At 43.5% G+C, this 22,120-nt stretch overlaps 1 protein-coding gene across 1 annotated transcript in view; it reads right to left on the reverse strand.

Moving 5' to 3' along the window:
- C9H11orf65 (chromosome 9 C11orf65 homolog) overlaps nucleotides 1-21,085 on the reverse strand; it is an 86,901-nt gene extending 65,816 nt beyond the window's left edge. The window contains 2 exon segments of the mRNA XM_059707996.1: nucleotides 14,274-14,368; nucleotides 20,976-21,085. Of these exon segments, the coding sequence (XP_059563979.1) occupies nucleotides 14,274-14,360 (87 nt within the window). The 5' untranslated portion in view covers nucleotides 14,361-14,368; nucleotides 20,976-21,085.
- Between the last annotated feature and the right edge of the window lie 1,035 nt (nucleotides 21,086-22,120).

Raw genomic sequence — 22,120 nt, forward strand, 5'->3', positions numbered from 1 at the left:
TCCATTGTATGTTCTTGCCTCCTCTGTCAAATATTAATTGAGCATATTGGTTCGGGCTGATTTCTGGGCTCTCTATTCTATTCCATTGATCTATGTGTCTGTTCTTGTGCCAGTACCAGGCAATTTTGAGAACAGTGGCTTTGTAATACAGCTTGATATCTGGTATTGAGATCCCACCTACTTTGCTCTTTCTCAGGATCGCTGCAGCTATTCGGGGTCTTTTTAAATTCCAGATGAATTTTTGGCGAGTTCGTTCTAGGTCTGTGAAATATACCGTTGGTATTTTAATGGGAAGAGTGTTGAATTTATAGATTGCTTTGGGTAGTATGGAAATTTTAATGATGTTGATTCTACCAATCCAAGAACATGGTATGTTCTTCCATCTGTTTTTGTCTTCTTCTATCTCTTTTTTCAATGTCCTGTAGTTTTCTGAGTAGAGGTCTTTTACCTCTTTAGTTAAGTTTATTCCTAGGTAGCTTAATTTTTTTAGTGTGATGGTAAATGAGATTGTTTTTTTTAGTCTCTCTTTCTGTAAGTTCACTATTGGTGTATAGAAATGCCATAGATTTCTTGGCATTAATTTTGTATCCTGCTACATTGCTGAATTCATTTATTAAGTCTAATAGTTTTTTGATGGAGTCTTTAGGGTTTTTTATGTATAATATCATGTCATTTGCAAATAAGGACAGTTTTACTTCTTCTTTTCCAATTTGGATGCCTTTTATTTCTTTTTCTTGTCTAACTGCAATGGCTAATACTTCCAGTACTATGTTGAACAGGAGTGGTGAGAGTGGGCATCCCTGTCTTGTTCCTGTTCTTAGGGGAAATGGTTTTAGTTTTTGTCCATTGAGTATGATGTTGGCTGTGGGTTTGTCATATATGGCTTTTATTATGTTGAGGTATGATCCTTCTATTCCCACCTTGCTGAGAGTTTTTATCAAAAATGGGTGTTGAATTTTGTAAAACACTTTTTCTGCATCAATTGATATGACTATGTGATTTTTATCTTTCAATTTTATATGATGTATCACGTTTATTGATTTGCAGATATTGTACCATCCTTGCATCCCTGGGATAAATCCTACTTGGTCATGGTGTATGATCTTTCTGATGTACTGCTGGATCCGATTTGCTAAGATTTTGTTGAGTATTTTGGCATCTATGTTCATGAGGGATATTGGCCTGTAATTCTCTTTCAATGTGTTGTCTTTTCCTGGTTTTGGTATTAGGGTGATGCTGGCTTCATAGAATGATCTTGGAAGTGTTCCTTCCTCTTGAATTTTTTGTAGTAGTCTGAGGAGGATAGGTTTTAGTTCTTCCTTGAATGTTTGGTAAAACTCCCCTGTGAAGCTGTCCAGTCCAGGGCTTTTGTTTGCTTGAAGCTTTTTGATGACTGCTTCAATTTCTTCCATAGTTATAGGCTTATTGAGATTTTTAGATTCTTCCTGATTGAGTTTTGGAAGGTTGTATTTTTCTAGGAATATGTCCATTTCCTCCAGGTTGTCTAGTTTCTTGGAGTAGAGTTATCCATAGTATTTTTTAACAATGATTTGTATTTCTGTGGGGTCTGTTGTTATTTCGCCTCTATCGTTTCTGATTTTGTTTATTTGGGTCCCCTCTCTTTGCTTCTTGGTGAGCCTGGCTAGAGGTTGATCAACCTTGTTTATCCTTTCAAAGAACCAGCTCTTGGTTTCATTGATTTTATGTATTGTTTTTTTTGGTCTCTATGTCATTTATTTCTGCTCTAATCTTTATTATCTCCTTCCTTCTGCTCACTCTGGGGTTTTCTTGTTGCTCTCTTTCTAATTCTTTGAGATGTAGAGTTAGATGATTTACTACCATTTTTTCTTGTTTTTTGAGATAGGCCTGTAGAGCTATAAACTTCCCTCTCAGGACAGCTTTCATTGTGTCCCATAGGTTTTGGATTGTTGTGTTTTCATTGTCATTAGTTTCCAGGGTGTTTTTGATTTCTTCTTTGATCTCATCGGTAACCCAATCAATATTTAATAACATGCTATTCAGCTTCCAAGTGTTTGAGTATCTTGAGTTGTTTTTATTGTAGTTTATTTCTAATATTATGCCCTTGTGGTCTGATAAGATGCTTGCTATAATTTCAATCTTCTTGAATTTGGGGAGACTTTGTTTGTGACCCAATATGTGGTCTATTTTTGAAAATGTCCTATGAGCACTTGAGAAGAATGCATATTTTGTGGCTTTGGGGTGAAATGTTTTGAAGATGTCAATTAAGGCCATCTGATATAGCGAGTCATTTAGGATTGCTATTTCTTTGCTGATTTTTTTTCTAGAGGATTTATCCAGTGATGTCAGTGGTGTATTAAAGTCCCCTACTATGACTGTATTGTTGTCGATCTCTCCCTTGATATCTTCCAGGAGTTTTTTTTTTTATGTATTTGGGTGCTCCTGCATTGGGTGCATATATGTTTATAAGGGTTATATCCTCTTGTATTGATCCCTTTAGTATTATGAAGTGGCCTTCCTTTTCTCCTGTTATGGCCTTCACTTTGAGGTCTATTTTATCTGATATAAGTATTGCTACCCCAGCTTTTTTTTCATTTCCATTTGCCTGAAAGATATTTTTCCATCCCTTCACTTTCAGTCAGTGTGAGTCCCTTCTTCTGAGGTGGGGTCTCTTGTAGACAGCAAATGTATGGGTCATTTTTTTTATCCATTCAGCCACTCGATGTCTTTTGATTGGAGCATTTAGTCCGTTTACATTTAAAGTTATTATTGAAAGGTACTTATTTGTAGCCATTTCTATTTTTTGTGGCTGTTTTCTTTCTGAGCTTTTTACAACATTCCCTTTAGCATTTCTTGCATTGCTGGCTTGGTGGCGATAAACACCCTTAGCCTTTTTTTGTTTGTGAAGCTTCTTATTTCCCCTTCAATTTTAAATGATAGCCTCGCTGGGTAGAGTATTCTTGGATTCAGTCCTTTGCTTTGCATCACTTTGTAAATTTCCATCCATTCTTTTCTTGCCTGATGTGTTTCTGTTGAGAAATCATTTGATGATCTAATGGGAGATCCCTTGTATGTAACTTTCTGTCTGTCTCTTGCCACCTTTAAGATTCTCTCTGTCCTGAACATTTGCCATGGTAATTACGATATGTCTTGGTGTGGGTCTTTTCGGGTTCACCTTGTTTGGGACTCTGTGCTCGTGTGACTTTTTTCTTCCCCACCTCAGGGAAGTTTTCTGTCATTATTTCTTCAAATAGGTTTTCTAACCCTTGTTCTTTCTGTTGTTCTGGCACCCCTATTATTCGTATGTTGTTTCGTTTCTTTTTGTCCCATAGCTCCCTTAGGCTCTCCTCCTGTCTTTTAATTTTTTTCTCCAATTGCATTTCAGTTTGGGTGTGTTTTACTTCCCTGTCTTCTAATTCGCTAATTCGGTCCTCCACTTCCCCTAGTCTACTGTTGAAACTTTCAAGGTGTTTTTTATTGCAGCTATATCACTCTTTATTTCTTCTTGGTTATTACATAAGTTGTTGATTTTTTCATCCATTTCTTTTTGATTCTTACATAAATTGTTGATTTTTTCATCCGTTTCTTCTTGATTCTTGCATAAGTTGTTGATTTTTTCCTCCATCCGGTTTATGCATTGTAGGACCCTTAATCTGAATTCTTTTTCCATCATGTTGCATGCTTCTGTTTCTCTTAGCTGCTTTTCTGGTGAGTCCTCTTTTTCTTTCCTTTGGGGGTTTCTTTGTATACCCATGTTTGATCTCACCAACATATCTAGTTGTTGAGTCTTTCAGGGGCTGCTCCTTGGGTGGCAGTGGCTCCTCGGGCTATGCTTGCTCCTTGGGCGGTTGTGGTAGCAGCTGCTCCTCAGTTGGCAGCAGCTCCTCTGGTGGGTGCTGTTGACAGCTGTGGTGGCTCCTTTGGTTGGTGTGGGGAGGTGCCGGGAGCCGGTCCATCCTTGCTGTTTCAAGGGACCTGGCATATATGGCATACAGTTCTTAATATGTTTGCTCACCTTCTTGGCGCTGTGTTTTAACCAAGGTCACCTCTCCGAGAAAGGTTGAATCCCCAGGTAGGGATTTTCCCCTGAAGTTAGGGAGGGAATAAAACCCCTCAACTAAGTGCCAGGCGGGTAATTAATCACTTTAACTATGAACAATCATGCTTAAGCTACATAATCTTTACTCCCTGGAATGGAGATAAGAAACGCCCTAACCTTTGTAATAGAGATTGATAGGATTGAATCAACTGGTATAAATACAGTTGTAACAAGACAGAAACACACAGAACTTAGAACACAGAACTCAGGAGACAGAATTCAGAAGACAGAACTCAGAACACAGGGCTTGGAAGGCAGGACCAAGAGAGACAGAGCCTAGGCACAGAACCTACACAGAAAGTTCTCTAGAGACAGAAGAACTTCACTGGAGAGAGCATGCCGGAGGATCCTGGACAGGGACTGGCCTCGGAGCCTGGAGGAAGAGCCTGGCAAGAGATCAACTGAACACTGTCTCCATGCCCTTCCTTCTTCGCCGACTCCGTCCACACCTTTGGGGACCCCTGGACCTGCTGGGGTTGGACTCCAGCAGGGAGGCTTCATACACAGCTGCTGTTCCTCAGACAGAGGGTGTGCTGATTATGAGGGTGCTGTTCCTTGGATGTGGTCAGGCTACACATGCAGCTGCTACTCCTTGAACTGGGGCGGACTGCTCACGTGGCTGCTGATCAATGAATGAGGGCCAGCTGCACGCTGCTGTTGTTCCTCTGATGTGGTGGGCTGCTTGTGGGGCTACTGCTCCTTGGACTTGGACAGGTTGATTGCAAGTCTGCTGCTTCTCGTACAGGGGTGGGCTGCTTGCACGGCTGCTGTTCTTTGGATGGGAGTGAACTGCACACATGGCTGCTCCTCCTCGGACGGGGACAGGCCACTCACCTGGCTGCTGCTCATTGGACAGGTGCAGGCTGTTGTGGCTGTGCTCCTCGGACCGGTGCGTGCTGCGCAGGGCTGCCGCTCCTTGGACGTGGATGGTCTTCTTGTGTGGCTGCTGCTCCTTGGACCGGGGTGGGCTGTTGCTGTTCCTCGGATGGGGGCAGGCTGCTCACACAGCTGCTGTTCCTCGGGTTGGGCAGGCTGCTCGTGTGGCTGCTGCTGCTTGGATGAGGGCAAGATGCTTGAGCAGCTGTTGCTCCTCGGACTAGTGCAGGGTGCAGGCTGTGTGCAGCTGCTGCTCCTTGGATGGAGGCGGGCTGCGCAGGGCTGCCACTCCTCAGATGTAGGTAGACTGCTCGTGCAGCTACTGTTCCATGGGCAGGTCGGACTGCTCACATGATTGCTGTTCCTCGGACGGGGAAGCGGGCCGTTCACACAGCTGCTGCTCCTTGGACAGGGGCAGGCCACATGAGGCTGCTGCTCTTAGGTCTGAGGTAGGCTGCTCACGGGGCTGATGTTCCTTGGACAAGAGTGTGCTGCTCACGTGTCTGCTGCTCACGTGGTTGAAAAAATAATGTGAAAAGAAGTAGGAAATAAAGCAACAAACAAAAAAAAGAGAACAAAGAAAAAAGAAGAAAAAAAAAGAGCAACAAAGAAAAAAGCAAAAAGAGCTAACAAAATAATAATAAAAAAATTAAAATGAAAAATTGAAATGTCATTCCATTGGCTGGCTTAAGATCCCAGTTTTCTGGAATGTCTGTGATTTTTGTTGTTGTTGTTGTTGTTGTTGCTGGGACTGAAAGCCCCTCTATAGGCCATACCCCGTTAACTGCCAGGGACTAATCAGATTATTTTAATCCTTCGTCCCATTCAGGGTGGAATCTGGGTGAGGCTGTATTCCTTGCCTGGGGCCTGTAGTTATATCCTCAGGAGAAAATGGCTGTCCAAGTCCTGGGCTCTGGGGTGACTCAGCACTCAATTTGCTGCCACCTCTCCTGGACCCCCCTTCTCTCCCCAGCCTCTCCCAGATTCCACTCATCTGCACCTTCTCCCGCTCTTCAGCACAGGTGAGTATCTGTATCCGGAATGTCCTATGAACAGGGTTCAGTGAAAACAAACAAACAAATGCCAGCCACAGGAACGGGCAGGACTGACTCTGTAAGCTCCTCTCTTACCGGCACTGCATGGTCTGGTCAGTGCTTCAGGCTGCTCCCTTTAGGCTCAGTCCTCCGTAGTTACGGAACCCACATCTCAAATCCCCCGGCACCAACAGTCCCCGTGGATCTCCTTTCCACAGTCAGACGCTGTGCCCGTCCCAAGAGACGCGGCTGTGTGCCACGCGGTCTCCCTCTGACACTCTGGGCTCGGAAGTCTGGCAAACTTTCCTGCCCAGGTCCCTGGTTCTTACCTTTCCAGGGGAACTCTGCCCTTCCCGGCTGCAAACTGTCTCACCAGCAGAGTATACGTCGTCAATTCGGGGTGGGTGTTCTTAGTTTCAGCTGCTCATTCTATTTGCTCCTGGACAAGCCTTGGGACGCATCAGACTGTTCCGCCTCCATCTTGTCTTCCCTCTTATTTTTTTTAATTAAATCTTTATTGTTCAGATTATTACAGTTGTTCCTCTTTTACCCCCCCCCCCCATAGCTCCCCTCCACCTGGTTCCCACCCCACCCTTTGCCCTCACCACTCCCCCACTGTCCTCATCCATAGGTGCATAATTTTTGTCCAGTCTCTTCCCGCATCCCCCACACCCCTTTCCCCCCCAAGAATAGTCAGCCCACTCCCTTTCAATGCCCCTGATCCTATCTAATAAAAGAGAAACATGGTAATTAGCTGGACATCCGCTACCCTTCCCATTGGCTAATCAGGGCAATATGCAAATTAACTGACAGCCAAGATGGCAGCCGGCAGCCAGGCAGCTTGAAGCTAACATGAGGCTTGCTTGCTTCAGGGACGGAGGAAACCAACGTTCCCCGTCTGCCTTGCCGGCCTCTGAGCTTGCAGTTTGAAACATTGTTAACAAATATAGAAGCTAAACAAAACCCCAGAAACCTGCTTTCAGCCAGCCAGGATCTCAGAGCTGGAGTTGATACAGTGTTTCCATCGTAGAACCCAAACAAACCAGATACCTGCTTTCAGCAGCAGAGGCCTCAGAGCTGGAGCCAGAGCTAAAGCTGGCCCAGAATAAAAAAGAAAAAGAAAAAAAGGAGCAGTAGGGAGCTTCAGTCACCTGCCAGACTGAAAACAGCCCTCAGCCCCTCACCCTAACTGGCCAGGCACCCCAGTGGGGACCCCCACACTGAAGGGTGTGTGACCAGCTGCAAACAGCCATCATCCCCTCACCCAGGCTGGCCAGGCACCCCAGTGGGGACCCCCACCCTGATCCAGGACACCCTTCAGGGCAAACCAGCTGGCCCCCACCTGTGCACCAGGCCTCTACCCTATATAGTAAAAGGGTAATATGCCTTCCAGCACTGGGATCAGCGGAGCTACAAGGCCTCCCGGCAACGGGATCAGCGTGACAGGGTGCAGCGCCCAAATGCCCTGATCGCCATGCTGCTCTGTGTGTGACAGGGGGTGAGGCCACAACCTCCCTATCCGCCCTGCTCTGTTCATGACAGGGGAAGGCGCCCCAACCCCCTGATCAGCCCTGTTCTGTGCCTGATAGGGGGGAGCTCCCCAACCCCCTGATTGCCCTATGGCTCTGTGTGTGACAGGGTGCGGCGCCCCACCCCGATCGGCCCTGCTCTGTGTGTGACAGGATGCAGCGCCCCAACCCCCTGATCAGCCCTGCTCTGTGTGTGACAGGGTGCGACGCCCCAACCCCCCACCCCACGGGCCCTGCTTTGTGTGTGACGGGGTAGAGCCATAACCTCCCCATCGGCCCTGCCCTGAGTGTGACAGTGGCAGCACCCCAACCCCTTGATTGGCCCTGCTCTGTGGGTGATAGAGGGCGGCGCCCCAACCCCCCTCCCCGCCCCACGGGCCCTGCTCTGGGTGTGATGGGGTAGAGCCATAACCTCCCCATCAGCCCTGCCCTGAGTGTGACAGGGTGCGGCACCCCAACCCCCTGATCAGCCCTGCTCTGTGTGTGATGGGGGGAGCTCCCCAACCCCCTGATGGGCCCTGCTCTGTGCGTGATAGGGTACGGAGCCCCAACCTCCCTTATGGGCCCTGCTCTGTGAGTGACAGGGGGCAGCGACCCAACCCCGATTGGCCCTGCTCTGTGCGTGACAGGGGGTGGCGCCACAACCTCCCCATCGACCCTGCCTTGAGTGTGACAGGGGACAGTGCCCCAACCCCCCAATCGGCCCTATCCTGAGAGTGACTGAGGGTGGCATCGCAACCTCCCGATCCGCCCTGCTCTGTGCATGACAGGGGGTGGCGCCCCAACTCCCCAATTGGCCCTGCTCTGAGCCCGACCAGGGGCTGCACCTAGGGATTGGGCCTGCCCTCAGCCACCCCGGAGCAGGCCTAAGCCAGCAGGTCGTTATCTCCCAAGGGGTCCCAGACTGCAAGAGGGCACAGGCCGGGCTGAGCCCCCCCCCCCAATGCACAAATTTTTGTGCACCAGGCCTCTAGTTCTATTATAATCACCAGTTTATTTTGTTAATCAGATTATTTATTCACTTGATTTTTGGATTCACTTGTTGATAGATATGTATGTTGTTCATAATTTGTATCTTTACCTTTTTCTTCTTCTTCCTGTTGTTAAAGGATACCTTTCAGCATTTCATATAATATTGGTTTGGTGGTGATGAACTCCTTTAGCTTTTCCTTATCTGTGAAGCTCTTTATCTGACCTTCAGTTCTGAATGATAGCTTTGCTGGATAAAGTAATCTTGGTTGTAGGTTCTTAGTATTCATCACTTTGAATATTTCTTGCCACTCCCTTCTGGCCTGCAAAGTTTCTGTTGAGAAATCAGCTGACAGTCGTATGGGTACTCCCTTGTAGGTAACTGACTGTCTTTCTCTTGCTGCTTTTAAGATTCTCTCTTTGTCTTTTGCTCTTGGCATTTTAATTATGATGTGTCTTGGTGTGGTCCTCTTTGGATTCCTTTTGTTTGGAGTTCTCTGTGCTTCCTGGACTTGTAAGTCTATTTCTTTCACCAGGTAGGGGAAGTTTTCTGTCATTATTTCTTCAAATAGGTTTTCAAAATCTTGCTCTCTCTCTTCTTCTGGCACCCCTATAATTTGTATGTTGGTACACTTAAGGCTGTCCCAGAGGCTCCTTACACTATCTTCATATTTTTGGATTCTTTTTTCATTTTGCTTTTCTGGTTGGGTGTTTTTTGCTTGTTCGTATTTCAAATCTTTGACTTAATTCTTGTGATCCTCTAGTCTGCTGTTGGAATTCTGCATAATATCCTTTATTTTAGTCAGTGTATGCTTAATTTCTAGTTGGTCCTTTTTCATAACCTCGAGGGTCTCACTAGATTTCTTGAGGGTCTCACTACATTTATCAGCTGTCTCACCAGACTTTTTGAGGGTCTTACTAAATTTATTGGCGGTTTATAGAAAGTTCTTGAAAAACCTTAAAAGTGTGGTTTTGAACTCTATATCCAGTAGTTTGCTTTCCTCAATTTGTGTCATTTGTGTCCTGTTTCTTTGTCTCTGCATTTTTTATGCTTCGCTGTATTGATAGAGTGGCTTTCTGTGCTAGGTGTCCTATAGGGTCCAGTGGATCAGCCTCCCCAATTACCTGAGGTGGACACTCTTGGTGCACCCCTTTGTGGGCTTTGTACACAGTCTTGTTGTAGTTAAGCCTTGATTGTTGTAGGTATCACTGTGAGGAATTGACTTCCAGGCCAATTGGCTGTGAGAATCAGCTGTGTCTGCAGTGGGAGAACTTCTGTGCTGGAAACACCCCTCTGGGGCAAGACTTGCTTCATTGGGGCTTTGGTGCTCACTGAGTCTGCCCCCTGAGTGTGTCCTTTATGGATCTGAGGAGCTGCAATCTGGATGGTCCCACTCTGACCACCAGGCACACTGGCTCCTGGATCTCTAAGGAGGTGCTAATCTAGCCTCTTCCTGAGGCTACCCAGCAGGAGCTCAGCTGTGAAGCAATGCAAGTTGCCATGGGGCCTTGGGCCAGCTGCAAGTTTGTTAGGTAATTTTCAGATTGCAAAGGTCAGGCCTTTCATATGCAAACGCTGGCGCACAGCTTGGGCAGGGCGGGGGTCCCAGGGGATCAACAGGGCGGGGCAAGCAGCTATGGCTGCCCTCAGAAGCCCCATTTCTCAGTGTCCCAGAAATCACTGCAAGGACCTCTGAGAGAAAGCTGCCCTTTAGTTACGACTGATGCCAGACAGTCCAGTTTCTCCCGTATGAGTCTGGGTCCCCAGAGACTCACCCAGAACTGGAGCTCAGAACTTGAGACTCCCTACCGATTGAAAAAGACAACTGTGTCCTCAGCTGCCAGCCCTCTCTGCGTGCACCTCCATACCTCTGTACTTTACTTCTGCACCACAGCTCCTCTGAGTCTCGGTATGCTTTTCTCTTTCCTTCTAGTTCAGGGGTGGGCAAACTTTTTGACTCGAGGGCGACAATGGGTTCTTAAACTGGACTCAGAAGAAGGAGCTGTGGCCGTGTTTCCCGACGTTGCCATGTTAACACTGCTGCTGGTGAAGGAGTGGAGGGGAGAGCAAGAGAACCCTCCGCTCTTTCAGCTCCGTGGGCAGGATAGAATAGCTGAACGGGCCGGATTTGGCCCGCGGGCCGTAGTTTGCCCATGGCTGTTCAAGTTGTAGAATTTCCACTCAGCCAGCCTTCCTGTGGTTCTGGATGATGTCCGTTCCATCTTTTAGTTGTATTCTTGAAGTGGTTGTGCTAAGCAGCAATCTCCGGTGTTTACCTATGCCGCCATCTTAGTTTTTCTCCCCAGTCCTGGTTTCTGCTCTCAGAGTTCCAGTCCACTTCACCCTTCCTCTGCCTGAGCACAAGGTGGGTAGCTCCACAGGGAATTTTGTGCATTGGCCTTTTAACAGGATGCCTGGATTTTCAGCTCTCACTCCCTGGCAGACAGTATCCCATTGCTTTTCACAGCCTGATGTTATGTGGGTACCCTTCTCAGTTTTGGTGCTCTCTGCTAAGTGGCCCAGCTTGCGGATTAGGTCCCAGAGTTCTCAGTGGCAACCCCCCAGAGCTGAGATATGTCTCAGGGACTTTAGTTGCTATCTGTGGGTGCCTGGCCAGCTCTTTCGCACCTTTGCCCCTCCTACCAGTCTCTATGTGGTCTCTACTTCTGGTCCTCAGGTATCAGTGTTCTCCCTGGGGAGTTTTCCATTGATTATTCAGGAAATTTTTCTGTATTTTAGTGTAATTCCATTTTGTTCCTGGGAGCATGTCCATGCAGCATCCACTTACTCTACACCATTTTTAATCCTCAGGACCATACTGCAAGCATTTTTAAAATAATGCAATACCTGACTATTTAGTCAGGGGCACTAACCTCTTTTCCCCTTAGGTTGTCAAATAAAGAAATGACAACAGCCAATACAACAACAGCCATCCAGTGTGAGTGGAATAAAAATTATACCAGTTGTTTTTTTTTTGTCAAATTGGGCAAAGAATATGTATCTTTTGGTGTGCTGCAGAATTTTAGTAATTAATTTATGTGTGCCATCAGATGAAAATGTTTGAAAAGCGATGCCCTAAACTAACTGGCCTATGAGAATGGTGGAGTGGAATTTTTGAGACTCAGTTACAGTTAGAGCTCCAGTAATAACACCTTTCAGATTAGGGTGATGTTCTCTATGTCATAGTATTATCATATGAATCAATAATGAGCATATGATGTTATTTTGCCCAGAGCCAACAATTATGATTCTGAGAATCAAGGGGTAGAAATGAAAGTGGCTTCCTCTCAATATTACTTCTAATGATCCACTAGTGAAAATTTTGCTTCCTCTCATACATTTGGGCTCTATGGCTATAAAAATCTTAGCACCATGGAAGGAATGCTTCCACCAAAGTACACACCCATACTTCAGTCTATATGATCTTGTAATTCAATGAACTTCTTTAAGAGGATCATTCAGACAGTTCAGAGATCTCCATTTCTTTAGTGTCAATTATTGAAGTTTTATTAGTATCTTTTTGTGGTGCCATATATTCATAATACATATATTCAATAAAGGACTTGTATTAAGGATATATAAAAAACAGTTCCAAGTAAATATTGACAATATAGTAGAGGTGATAGAAATTTGGGGTTAGGATATTGGGAGATTATGTGAAGAAAAGGGTAGGGATATTTATATCTTCATCATATATAAGTTGTCAAATAATGCTATATTAGCATGATGGAACAAGAAATATATGTTTAAATCTTTTTTAAAGCAATAAGGTAACAAACAGAAGAACTGAAAAATTAATAATTTATGATACCAGGAGGAGAGATAATAAGTAGGGTTGTAAAAGGTAAGAAATTCTCTATCTTTTCAAATCACTTCTAAAGTTGACAAATAAAAAATAATTATATAAACATGTTACTTAAAAGCATGGCACTAACTACTAGAAGATCCAAAAAACAGTTTAGGTGGTTGCTTTTAGGGATGAAGGTGGAAAACAGTGAAGTGACATAAAAGACTTGCTTTTTAGTATGCATCTACATTATTTTATTTATGTTAAAGAAAGACACATTATTTTGATAAAAATATTTAAATGATAGAAAAATATCTATATTTACATTACTATCACTATGCAAATTATTCTAAGGCCACATAATACGCTAAAACTATGCATCCTTATTTACAAGTCACCCTCTTAGCTACCTGAAGTAGAATGTATCTAGAATGAGGATCAAATGTACTCTCTTTAAATCTTAAAACTATTTTCATTTGCATTATACTTGAACCATGAGTTTCATGGTTGGCCCTTTTTCAGAGTTTCTAACCACTTTTTTAAAAATATTTTTTTTTTTATTGATTTCAGAGAGGAGGAGAGAGAGAGAAACATCAATGATGAGAGAGAATCAATGATTGGCTGCCTCCTGCACACCCCACACTGGGTTTGAGCCCACATATGCCCTGACTGGGAATTGAAACCTGATCTCCTGGTTTATAAATCAACATTCAACCACTGAGTCAACTGGTACAGACTTTCAGTCAGCCCCCTTGTATACAGTCATTCTCTTCTAGGCTTTTAAAATTGCTGAATCCTAACCCATATCCTTTCGAGGGTTGCAATGGCAAACTAGCTCTCTCACTGGCGCCCCTTTGAAGTGTATCTAGGCAAGTCTTATACACAGTTTTGTCCAACAGGATGCCACCATCTGTTTTGGTTTTCCATAAGTGAAATAAAATTTCTTATTTGCTCTCTTCTCTGTGTTATGGGTTAAGTGTCTGTATATTGTTCTTTCAGTGGGGTGTTGGAGGAATAGAAAGTGAAAATGTGTGCTCAGTCTACCACACATATACAAGTTGTTTGTTTATATGCATGTCTTCTCTACTGAAACTCTTTAAGGGCAAGGTTGTATTGTAAAATGCTAGCACAGTGCCAGGAATATAGTTGGCTTTAATAGCATGTGGCTCTTAGGATTTGGATGTAAGATAAAAGAACTTACAAATGACAAAAAAAAAAACCCAACCCTTAAGCCTAGATAAGTATGCTGATTGAAATCATCAAAGGAATAGATTTTTAAGAAAAAAATGTATTTTAGTGTTGAAAATTAATAGCTACCCCCAGAATAGGTTTTATGGCTTTGATAGTGGCAATAGAGGAAAAAATGGAAGCTACTTTGCAAAATGTGATTAACTGATACAAGGGTGTTCTTCTGTGCTAGAAACACAGCCATATGATTTCACACAAAATTATCAAGCAGAGAGAGTGCTGCTGCTATCAGAAAGAGAAAAGTGAAGTCATTTTAGCTCTTGGCTCTCACCTAACCAGGGAATCAACTTGGACTATTCCTTACTGGATAAGAAGACCAGCTCTACCCATATTAAAGCATAATAAGGAACTAATACATTAACCCAGATATGGTGTATTATTGAACTTTAAGTCCTCAAGAGTAGGTATTCAATTAATATTTAATGAGTGAATGTATCCCTAACACCTGTTCACAAACCTGATTCCAGAGTCAATAAATAAGTTTTTAGGGGTGAAAGCCAAATAAGACAATTAGTGATACTTTCATTGATAGTAGCTATTATCAAAGTGCCTGGCCCAGATTAGGAACTCCATAAATATTTGTGAGGCTAATAAGATAATTAATATTAACTTTTTGAAACTTTAAAAAACAGTCTGCTTTTAAAGCAACTCTAAATATACTAAAAACTACTGAAATGTACACTTTAAACAGGTGAACCTTATGATATCTAAATTATTTAGCAATAAAGCTGCAAACAAACAAAAAACTCACGAGAAACCTTCTCCAGGCCTTCTGAATGACTCTGGCAGCTTTATCCCTCTTTGCAAATTCAAATTCCTTTTCTTGTACCAAAGACATTTAAAGTCCTAAAAAAAAAAAAAAAAAGCAAAATAGATATATTTAAAATTACTTTATATATCCCATTATGAAAATGTCACTAGAACTCAGTGAAAATTAAATAGAAAGTTGTATGAATGAATGAATAATGCCATATGTTAAATTTATAGTAGCGATATGGTTCTGAGATGCTTTATCATAGTCCAAACTGAGTAAACTGCTATTTTAAGATATACTCTTTCTAGCCAGCAGGTGGAGAAGGCATAAAGTATAGTTTATTTGTGTATTTCAGGATACTTCAGGGGAAAAAAAATTCTTCTTTGTAAATAGTGTAATAATCAGTTTTAATAATTTTTAAGGACACTGTCACTGTTTCTATTATTAAGTAACGTAAATACAAAAGATAGCTTTGACATCTGAGATGTATCCTAACTTTAAAAATCATATCAAATTTTATTTTCTGTATTAAGGTATTACATATATGTCCTTACCCCACCTTAGTACCCCCTCCCACTCCCCCACTTATGCCCTCACTCCCCTGGTGTCTGTGTCCATTGGTTATGCTTATATGCATGCATACAAGTCCTTTGGTTGATCTCTCCCCTCTTCCCCACCCTCCCCTGCCTTCCCTCTGAGGTTTGATGGTCTGATCAATGCTTCTCTGTCTCTGGATCTGTTTTTGTTCATCAGTTTATGTTGTTCATTAATTTTAAAATGTGAGGAGAAACCCTGGCCAGCTTGCTCAGTTGGTTGGAGTGTCATCCAGCACACCAAAAAGTTGGGAGTTCAATTCCCAGTCAGGTCACATACCTAGGTTGCCGGTTTGATCCCCAGTCAGGGTGTATAGAGGAGGCAACTGATCTCTCTCTCTCTCTCTCAATTAATGAACATATCCTCGGCTGATAATTAAAGGAGAAAAAATTAAATTTTTTAAAATGAGGAAAAAATAGAAAAATAATTATACTGAATTTTGAAATGTGATTACCTTGATTCATTACTCTTTTTTTGTGTGATAAAGCTCTAATTTTATTATTCATTTTTAATTAGTCAATTGCCTCCAAATCTTGTCATTTCTTTTTGCTCCATCGATTTGTAAAGTGGCCTTTGTAATACAGATTCATTACTCTTAAATATTTTTTTCTGCTTTCTTTTTTTCTTAATATTTTTTTATTGATTTCAGAGAGGAAGGGAGAGGGAGAGAGAGAGAGATAGAAACATCAATGATGAAAGAGACACATTGATTGGTTGCCTCCTGCATGCACCCCGACTAAGGCCAGGGATCAAACCTGCAATTGAGGTACGTGCCCTTGACCAGAATCAAACCTGGAACCCTTTGGTCCGCAGGGCGATGCTCTATCCACTGAGCAAAATTGGCTAGGGCTACTCTTATATTTTCTTGTCCACTGGTCTTGTATACTCTTATATTTTCTTTTTCACCAGTCAACATACAGAATGCGATATTTGGTATTCATAATTAACCATAGGATCAGGGTAATATTCAGACATCAGAAAAATATGTAAATAGCATTCCCTACCTAACATCTCATTACTGTTTTAAATTCAAAATTATTCATATTACTGCTGAGATTTATTTACTTTAAAATTATTATATAAATAGTACATAAATACATTTTTGGAGAAAAAATTTCAAACAATATAAAACTGTAGAGTAAAAAATCCTCCATTTCTTCTAGCCAAGTCCTTTCTTGAAAGATTATATTTCTCTGTTAATAGATGTGTGATTCTTCCAGCTCTTTTCATATATATAAATTTAAACAATATATATGTATACATGCACATGCACATGGTTATATATATTATATATACACATATACATACATCATACAGGATTATTTGTTTGTATTAATGTGATAAAACTGTACATATTTTCTGCTTTCTTTACCTAACAATATGTGTTGGAGACTTTTCCAAATTAATACATTCTTTTTATAGTTGTACAGCATTCCTAAGTATGGATATGCCATAATTTAATTATTCTTTATTACTGGACATTCAGATTGTATATTAGCTGTTACAATTACAAAGTGAATAAACTTATACATCTATTTGTATACCTGTGCAACTATTTTTGTTAGATTTTTAGAAGTGAAATGGCCATGACATATATTTTTCCCATTGCCTTTTCTGGAATGGGTACCAGAAACTGGTAACAGTGATTGTCTCTGGGGAGGGACCAGGGGACTAAGGGGATTTGAGTTTAGGGATGAATGTAAGATTTTATTCCAATACTAGAGGCCCGGTGCACAAAAATTCATGCACTCAGAGGGTGGGGGGCCTCAGACCATCCTGCACCCTCTTGCAGTCCAGGACCCCTCGGGGGATGTCCACCTGCCTGCTTAGGCCTGCTCCCCAGGAGATTAGGTCTAGGCTGGCAGTCAGACATCCTTCTGGCAGCCCGGGAGGCCTCGAGGAATGTCTGACCGACCGCTTAGGGGGAGTAGGGCTAAGCCACAGTCAGCATCTTTAGTGCTGCAACAGAGGCGGGAGAAGTTCCTGTCACTGCCGCTGCACTCACAACTGTCAGCCCAGCTTGTGGGTTTTATACACACACACACACACACACACACACACACACACACACACACACACACACACTAGAGACCCAGTGCACAAAAATTGGTGCACTGGGGGATGGGGGGCAGTCCCTCAGCCCGGACTGCCCCCTCTCACAATCTGGGAGCCCTCAGGGGATATCCTACACATGGCTTAGGCTCCCCCTGGGGTGCGGGCCTAAGCTGTAGTCTGGCCTCCCTCTGCGGGAGGCAACTGGGCTGATCAGGGGAAGGCACCACCCCCATCACCCCGCTGCTGTTGCCACTGCCGGCAGCAGCAGCTGTGAGGCCTAAGCCCTGGGCCTCGCAGCCGCTGTGGCTTTGTTTGGATGGACATCCGGAAGGCGTCCACCCTAATTAGCATGTTACCCTTTCATTAGTACAGATATGTGTGTGTGTGTTGTGGTGGTTTGGTGTGAGAGCTAATTTTCATTTCACATTGTAGGAAGTTACCAGAAATAGCTAATCTAAAAGAAATCAAGAATAAGTAGAATAACATGATATTTAAAATATGGAGGTAAAAAACAAAAGAAGTGCACGTGCAATAAAGAAGAAAAAAATAAGAGTAGTGGGATAAAGAATGACAGGTATTTTAGCACAAGTAGTCAGGGGAGGTCTCTTTAAGAGGAGACATTACTTTTTTTTATGCAAACAGGCAATGATAGGAAAGTGATAGGTTTCCAGGCACAGGGAGCAGAAGATAAAAATGTCTCGAGATAAGGAGCTTGGTGTCTTCAAGTGGCTGAAAGAAAATGTCATCGGAGCTTAGAGAAGAGGCAGAGGAGCAGAATATAAGGTTAAAAAAAAAAAAAAAAAAAGTAGGCAGGAGCCAGACTACAATTACAGTGGGGCCTTGACTTACGAGTGTCCCGACTAACGAGTTTTTTGAGATACCAGCTGTCTCTCGGCCGATTTTTTGCATTGAGTTGATAGAGTAATTTGAGTTAACGAGCTCGGTCTCGGAACGAATTAAACTCATAAGTCAAGGCCCCACTGTATATGGGAGATTGACTCACATGGTTAGGATGGTGAACTGGAGCTGGCTTGCCCTGGCTCAGAATAATCAAATTTTCAATTGCAAAAATGTTGTGAGCTGATTTTAAATACAGTCATTATTATTTAAAGTACATTTTCATTTATTTCAGAGGAAGGGAGAGGGGGAGCGAGATAGAAACATCAATGATAAGAGAGAATCATTGATCACTTGCCTCCTGCACATCCCCCACTGGGGATCGAGCCCCCAACCCGGGCTTGTGCTCTGACCAGGAATCGAACCGTGATCTCCTGGTTCACAGGTCCATGCTCAATGTCTGAGCCACACCAGCCGGGCTAACCGCAATCATTAAAGTTTAACTTAACTTACGATTAAATTAAATAAAGGTAATAAATACTCAAAACTCCTAACTTACTAATTATTTTACTATTGAAGGGGAACAGAATATCCTACCCCAAAATACCCACTTTGGCATAAGGATTATATTGAGCTGAAGACAAGTGAGAAACAGCAGATGTAATCAAAGCTCTCTACCCTGAGTTTAGCTGCCTAAAAGAAAGAGGTAATTTCCCTTCGAGAAGGTGTTGCCTTTTTCCTTTCCCATACCAGGAGGAAGAAAATAACCATTGTCAATGGCACTAAGGTGGGTCTGCATCAACAAACCTTACGTAACCCGTTTCTTCCATTAGTTTACTCCTAAACTTCTCTTCCTATGCCTTATCATTTCACAAACTTATCTCCATTTGTTATCATGGTATACAATATTAACAGCCTCTTTGGGTTTCCCCTTCCTTTTCTGTGTGCATGTAAAATGGAAATATTAACATCAAATAAAATTGTTATGCCTTTTCTCCTGTGAGTCTGTCTTTTGTCAGTTTAATTTGCAGGCTCCAATCACAGGACCTAAGAGAGTAAACGTTTTTTTCCCCTCCCCATCACTATATTTTACTTCTAATTTTCTTGAGGTTGCTGATGTTTTTGCAAGCTTGCTCAACAATGGCACTGATGGTAGTTTGAGCTGGAGTCTTTGTTATGGGAGTTGTCCTATGCATGGTAGGGAGTTCAGCGGAATGTCTGGCCCCTGCCCACCAGATGCCAGTAGCACAGATGTGACAACCAAACAAAAGTATCTCCAGACATTGCCAAATGTCCTCTGGGGAGCCAAAGCACCCAGTTAGGTATTACTGGGTCTCCGCATAGCACCTACTGGTATCTGCCTGGTGGAAACACGATGGCAGTGCACTGCAGCACATCTCTTCCCAGTTGCTGAGGCCATGGTCCTAGCTTGGCATTGGCCAGGGTGGGAATATGTACATCACAGGACTTGACCAGCACCACAAACCAGGGCTCGATCTACTGTTTTGTTGGTTGTCTAAATTTAAGAAAATAGTGGTGAAAATGTTAATGCACACTAGCTTGTGTGTCACCGTGACATTATGAACAGTACAAAATATTGATGGAATATCTTCCAGGGTTCAAAAATTTCTGATTCAGAAACGAGGCACTCGCATTACTGAGAAATAATTACATTGTCTGTATGTCAAGAAAAAAGAGCGTGCTCAGCTGTGTCAAATGCTGCTGGAGGGTCAAGTACACGGAGAATAAGTTGGATTTGCCCAGATAAGCTTGCTGCTGATGGGTTAGTGGAGCAGCAAGGAAGAAAGCCTGGGGTGTGTTGAGGAAGTGAGAAAGCTGAGGATAGTAACCATTCTTTGGAGGGAGCAGAGATATGGGGTGGTGGCCAGTTGGTGGGAATGAATCCAAGGGACTATTATTATTTTTTAAATCCTTACCTGAGGATAATTTTTCCATTGATTTTAGAGACAGAGGAGGGAGGGAAGAAGGGGTAAAAAGAGAGAGAAACAGGATATGAGAGAGAGAGACATCCATTGGTTGCTCCCTCGCCACCAGACCAGAGGGAGGCGGGATAGAACTTGCAGCCCAGGTCCGTGCCCTTGACCGGAATCGAACCTGCAGGCCGATGTTCTAACCACTGAGCACCTGGCCAGGGCTCCAGGGATTTTTTTTTTTTTTTTTAATATGGGAGAGATTAACACATGTTAAGATGTTGTTGGGTATGATTCAGACGTGAGAGAGAAATTAAATGTGAAAGAGGGAGATAAATGTAAGGGTAAAAGTCTTTTGAGTAGGTTTAGGAGGCCAAGGTCCAGGGATAAAAAGGGGAGTAAGGTCAGTTGATGGCCTTAGATTAAAAAAAAACACACAAAAAAACAATACTGAGGCCATAAGGTTATCAGGAGGCGCCAAAGAAATTAACCAACGTGAGACCCCTTCATAAATCCTCAGATACTGAAAAGTGCTATCAAACTACTGTTCAGGTAATAAAAGATTTTACTTGCAGATTCTGAGATGCAGAATTTTTCTCTGTCCCACATCAATCACTTTCCTAACATGTCATGGCTCCGCTAATCTGGTCAAACTGCACGAAAAAAGCCTGCACGATACATCGCTAGATTCTCCGTTCCATTCGCTTTAGAAAGCTGGGAAACGGCGCCGAGGCTCACACCCCGGGATCAGAGCCTACACTCCCCATTTCGCTTCTCCTACTTGTGTTACTGAATCAAGTTCCGTGCTCTTCACCGGTCTGGTGGTTCCGCTTTTCCTTCTTTCCTGTGATCCTATACCAACGGCAGGTGAAGGAAAACATCTACTAAACTCCTCCTGAAAAACGCCTTTCCCTTTCCATCTCTAAATAACTGAACGGAAAAGCGAAAAACCATTTCAGGGGTCGAACAGGAAAGAAGTCCCGGAACCATGTGAGGTTGGTCAGCGAGTGTCCCCCTCGGCCCGAAGGTGGAGGCGCAGCATCGCCGCAGAGGCGCGGGGTGCGGAGGAAGCGGGCGGGCGGAGGCAGCGGGAGGGGCGGGTCGTGGGCTCGGAGGCTGGGGGCCTAGTGGGCGCTACAGAGAAACGGAACGTCCACCAGGCGCCGGACACAGCACGGGCCTCGACAGCTCGGGGCCTGTAGGGCTCGGAGACGAAGGTGGAACCTGTCTCCAAAAAGGCGGGGAGGCGCGGCTGAGAGGGCGGGGACACCATTGCCTTCACCTGCCAATCGCCGCTGGCCTGGGCTCGGCTTCGGGGCTTGGCTTCTGCCCTGGGTAACTGCGCAGACGGAAGTGACGTTTCTAGTTCCGGTCCGTCTCCCCTCTTGGCCCCGCCTCCCCTCTTGGCCCCGCCTCCCGGTCCCACCCCCGGCTCACCTCGGCCCCGCCCCCGGCTCGCCCCGGCCCCGCCCCCGGCTCTCCCGGCCCCGCCCCTCGCTCTTCTGTTTCCTCCACCCGCGAGTTCCTGGAATCCGAAACCGTAGAGCCTGAGGGTGGTTGGAGCTGTTAGAAGCCCTGGAGGCCACAGTGATTTTCTGCGAAATTGGACTCAGTATGTTATAAATTCCGGTCACTTCAACCAGGATTTTAAAGATGTTGGAGACACACAGTGAAACCTTTTCTATTTAATTAATTGATTCATTTGCAAATAAGAAAACGGATCTTTCCAGTGATTTGACAGGTCTTGCCCAGGATCGAAGAGTAAGTGACACCCGACCGCAGTCCAATGCTACCTCTGAATGGAAGCTCTTGAGCTGGTTAAAACAGTTTTTAAGTGAAAACAGGTGACCTCGTAAATGAATGTTCAGACAATCTTAAATGATACAAATACCGCACATCTAAAGCAAGTTTGAGTCGCTTGAAATCTAAATGTCTCACACTTGGGCAATGCTTTAGTTTGCCAATGATTATTGCAATGGAAAATACTCTTGTTCAGAAACTGCCCAGCTCTGGTATTTCCTTCCTGTGCTCCTGCATGTAATACAATTATTTTGTAAGAAAGATGATTTGTGGGGGGAAACACTGGAAGAAAAAATTTCCTATATGATAACATTTGTGCTGAAGAAATTCCCTGTAGGCTAATTCAGTGATTCACTGAGCTTCCAGAGTTCTTTAAAATCATTCTCACAAAGTGAGCTGTAGTTCCCTTCCATGTGGTTACCTTGATGCATTAGCATACAGGAGCTATGTATGTTATATGTAAAAATATAATCATGGAAGCATTATGTATACTTGTACTTAATTTTTTAATCTTGTAGAAACTATGTTTAAATTTGAATTTATTCAAAACTACAAAACTGCACAACATTGTTGAATGTACTTATGTTATGAATTGTATTCTTAAATATGGTTAAAATGGTAAACTTA

This window comes from Myotis daubentonii, chromosome 9, assembly GCF_963259705.1.
Source record: "Myotis daubentonii chromosome 9, mMyoDau2.1, whole genome shotgun sequence".
NCBI lineage: Eukaryota > Metazoa > Chordata > Mammalia > Chiroptera > Vespertilionidae > Myotis > Myotis daubentonii.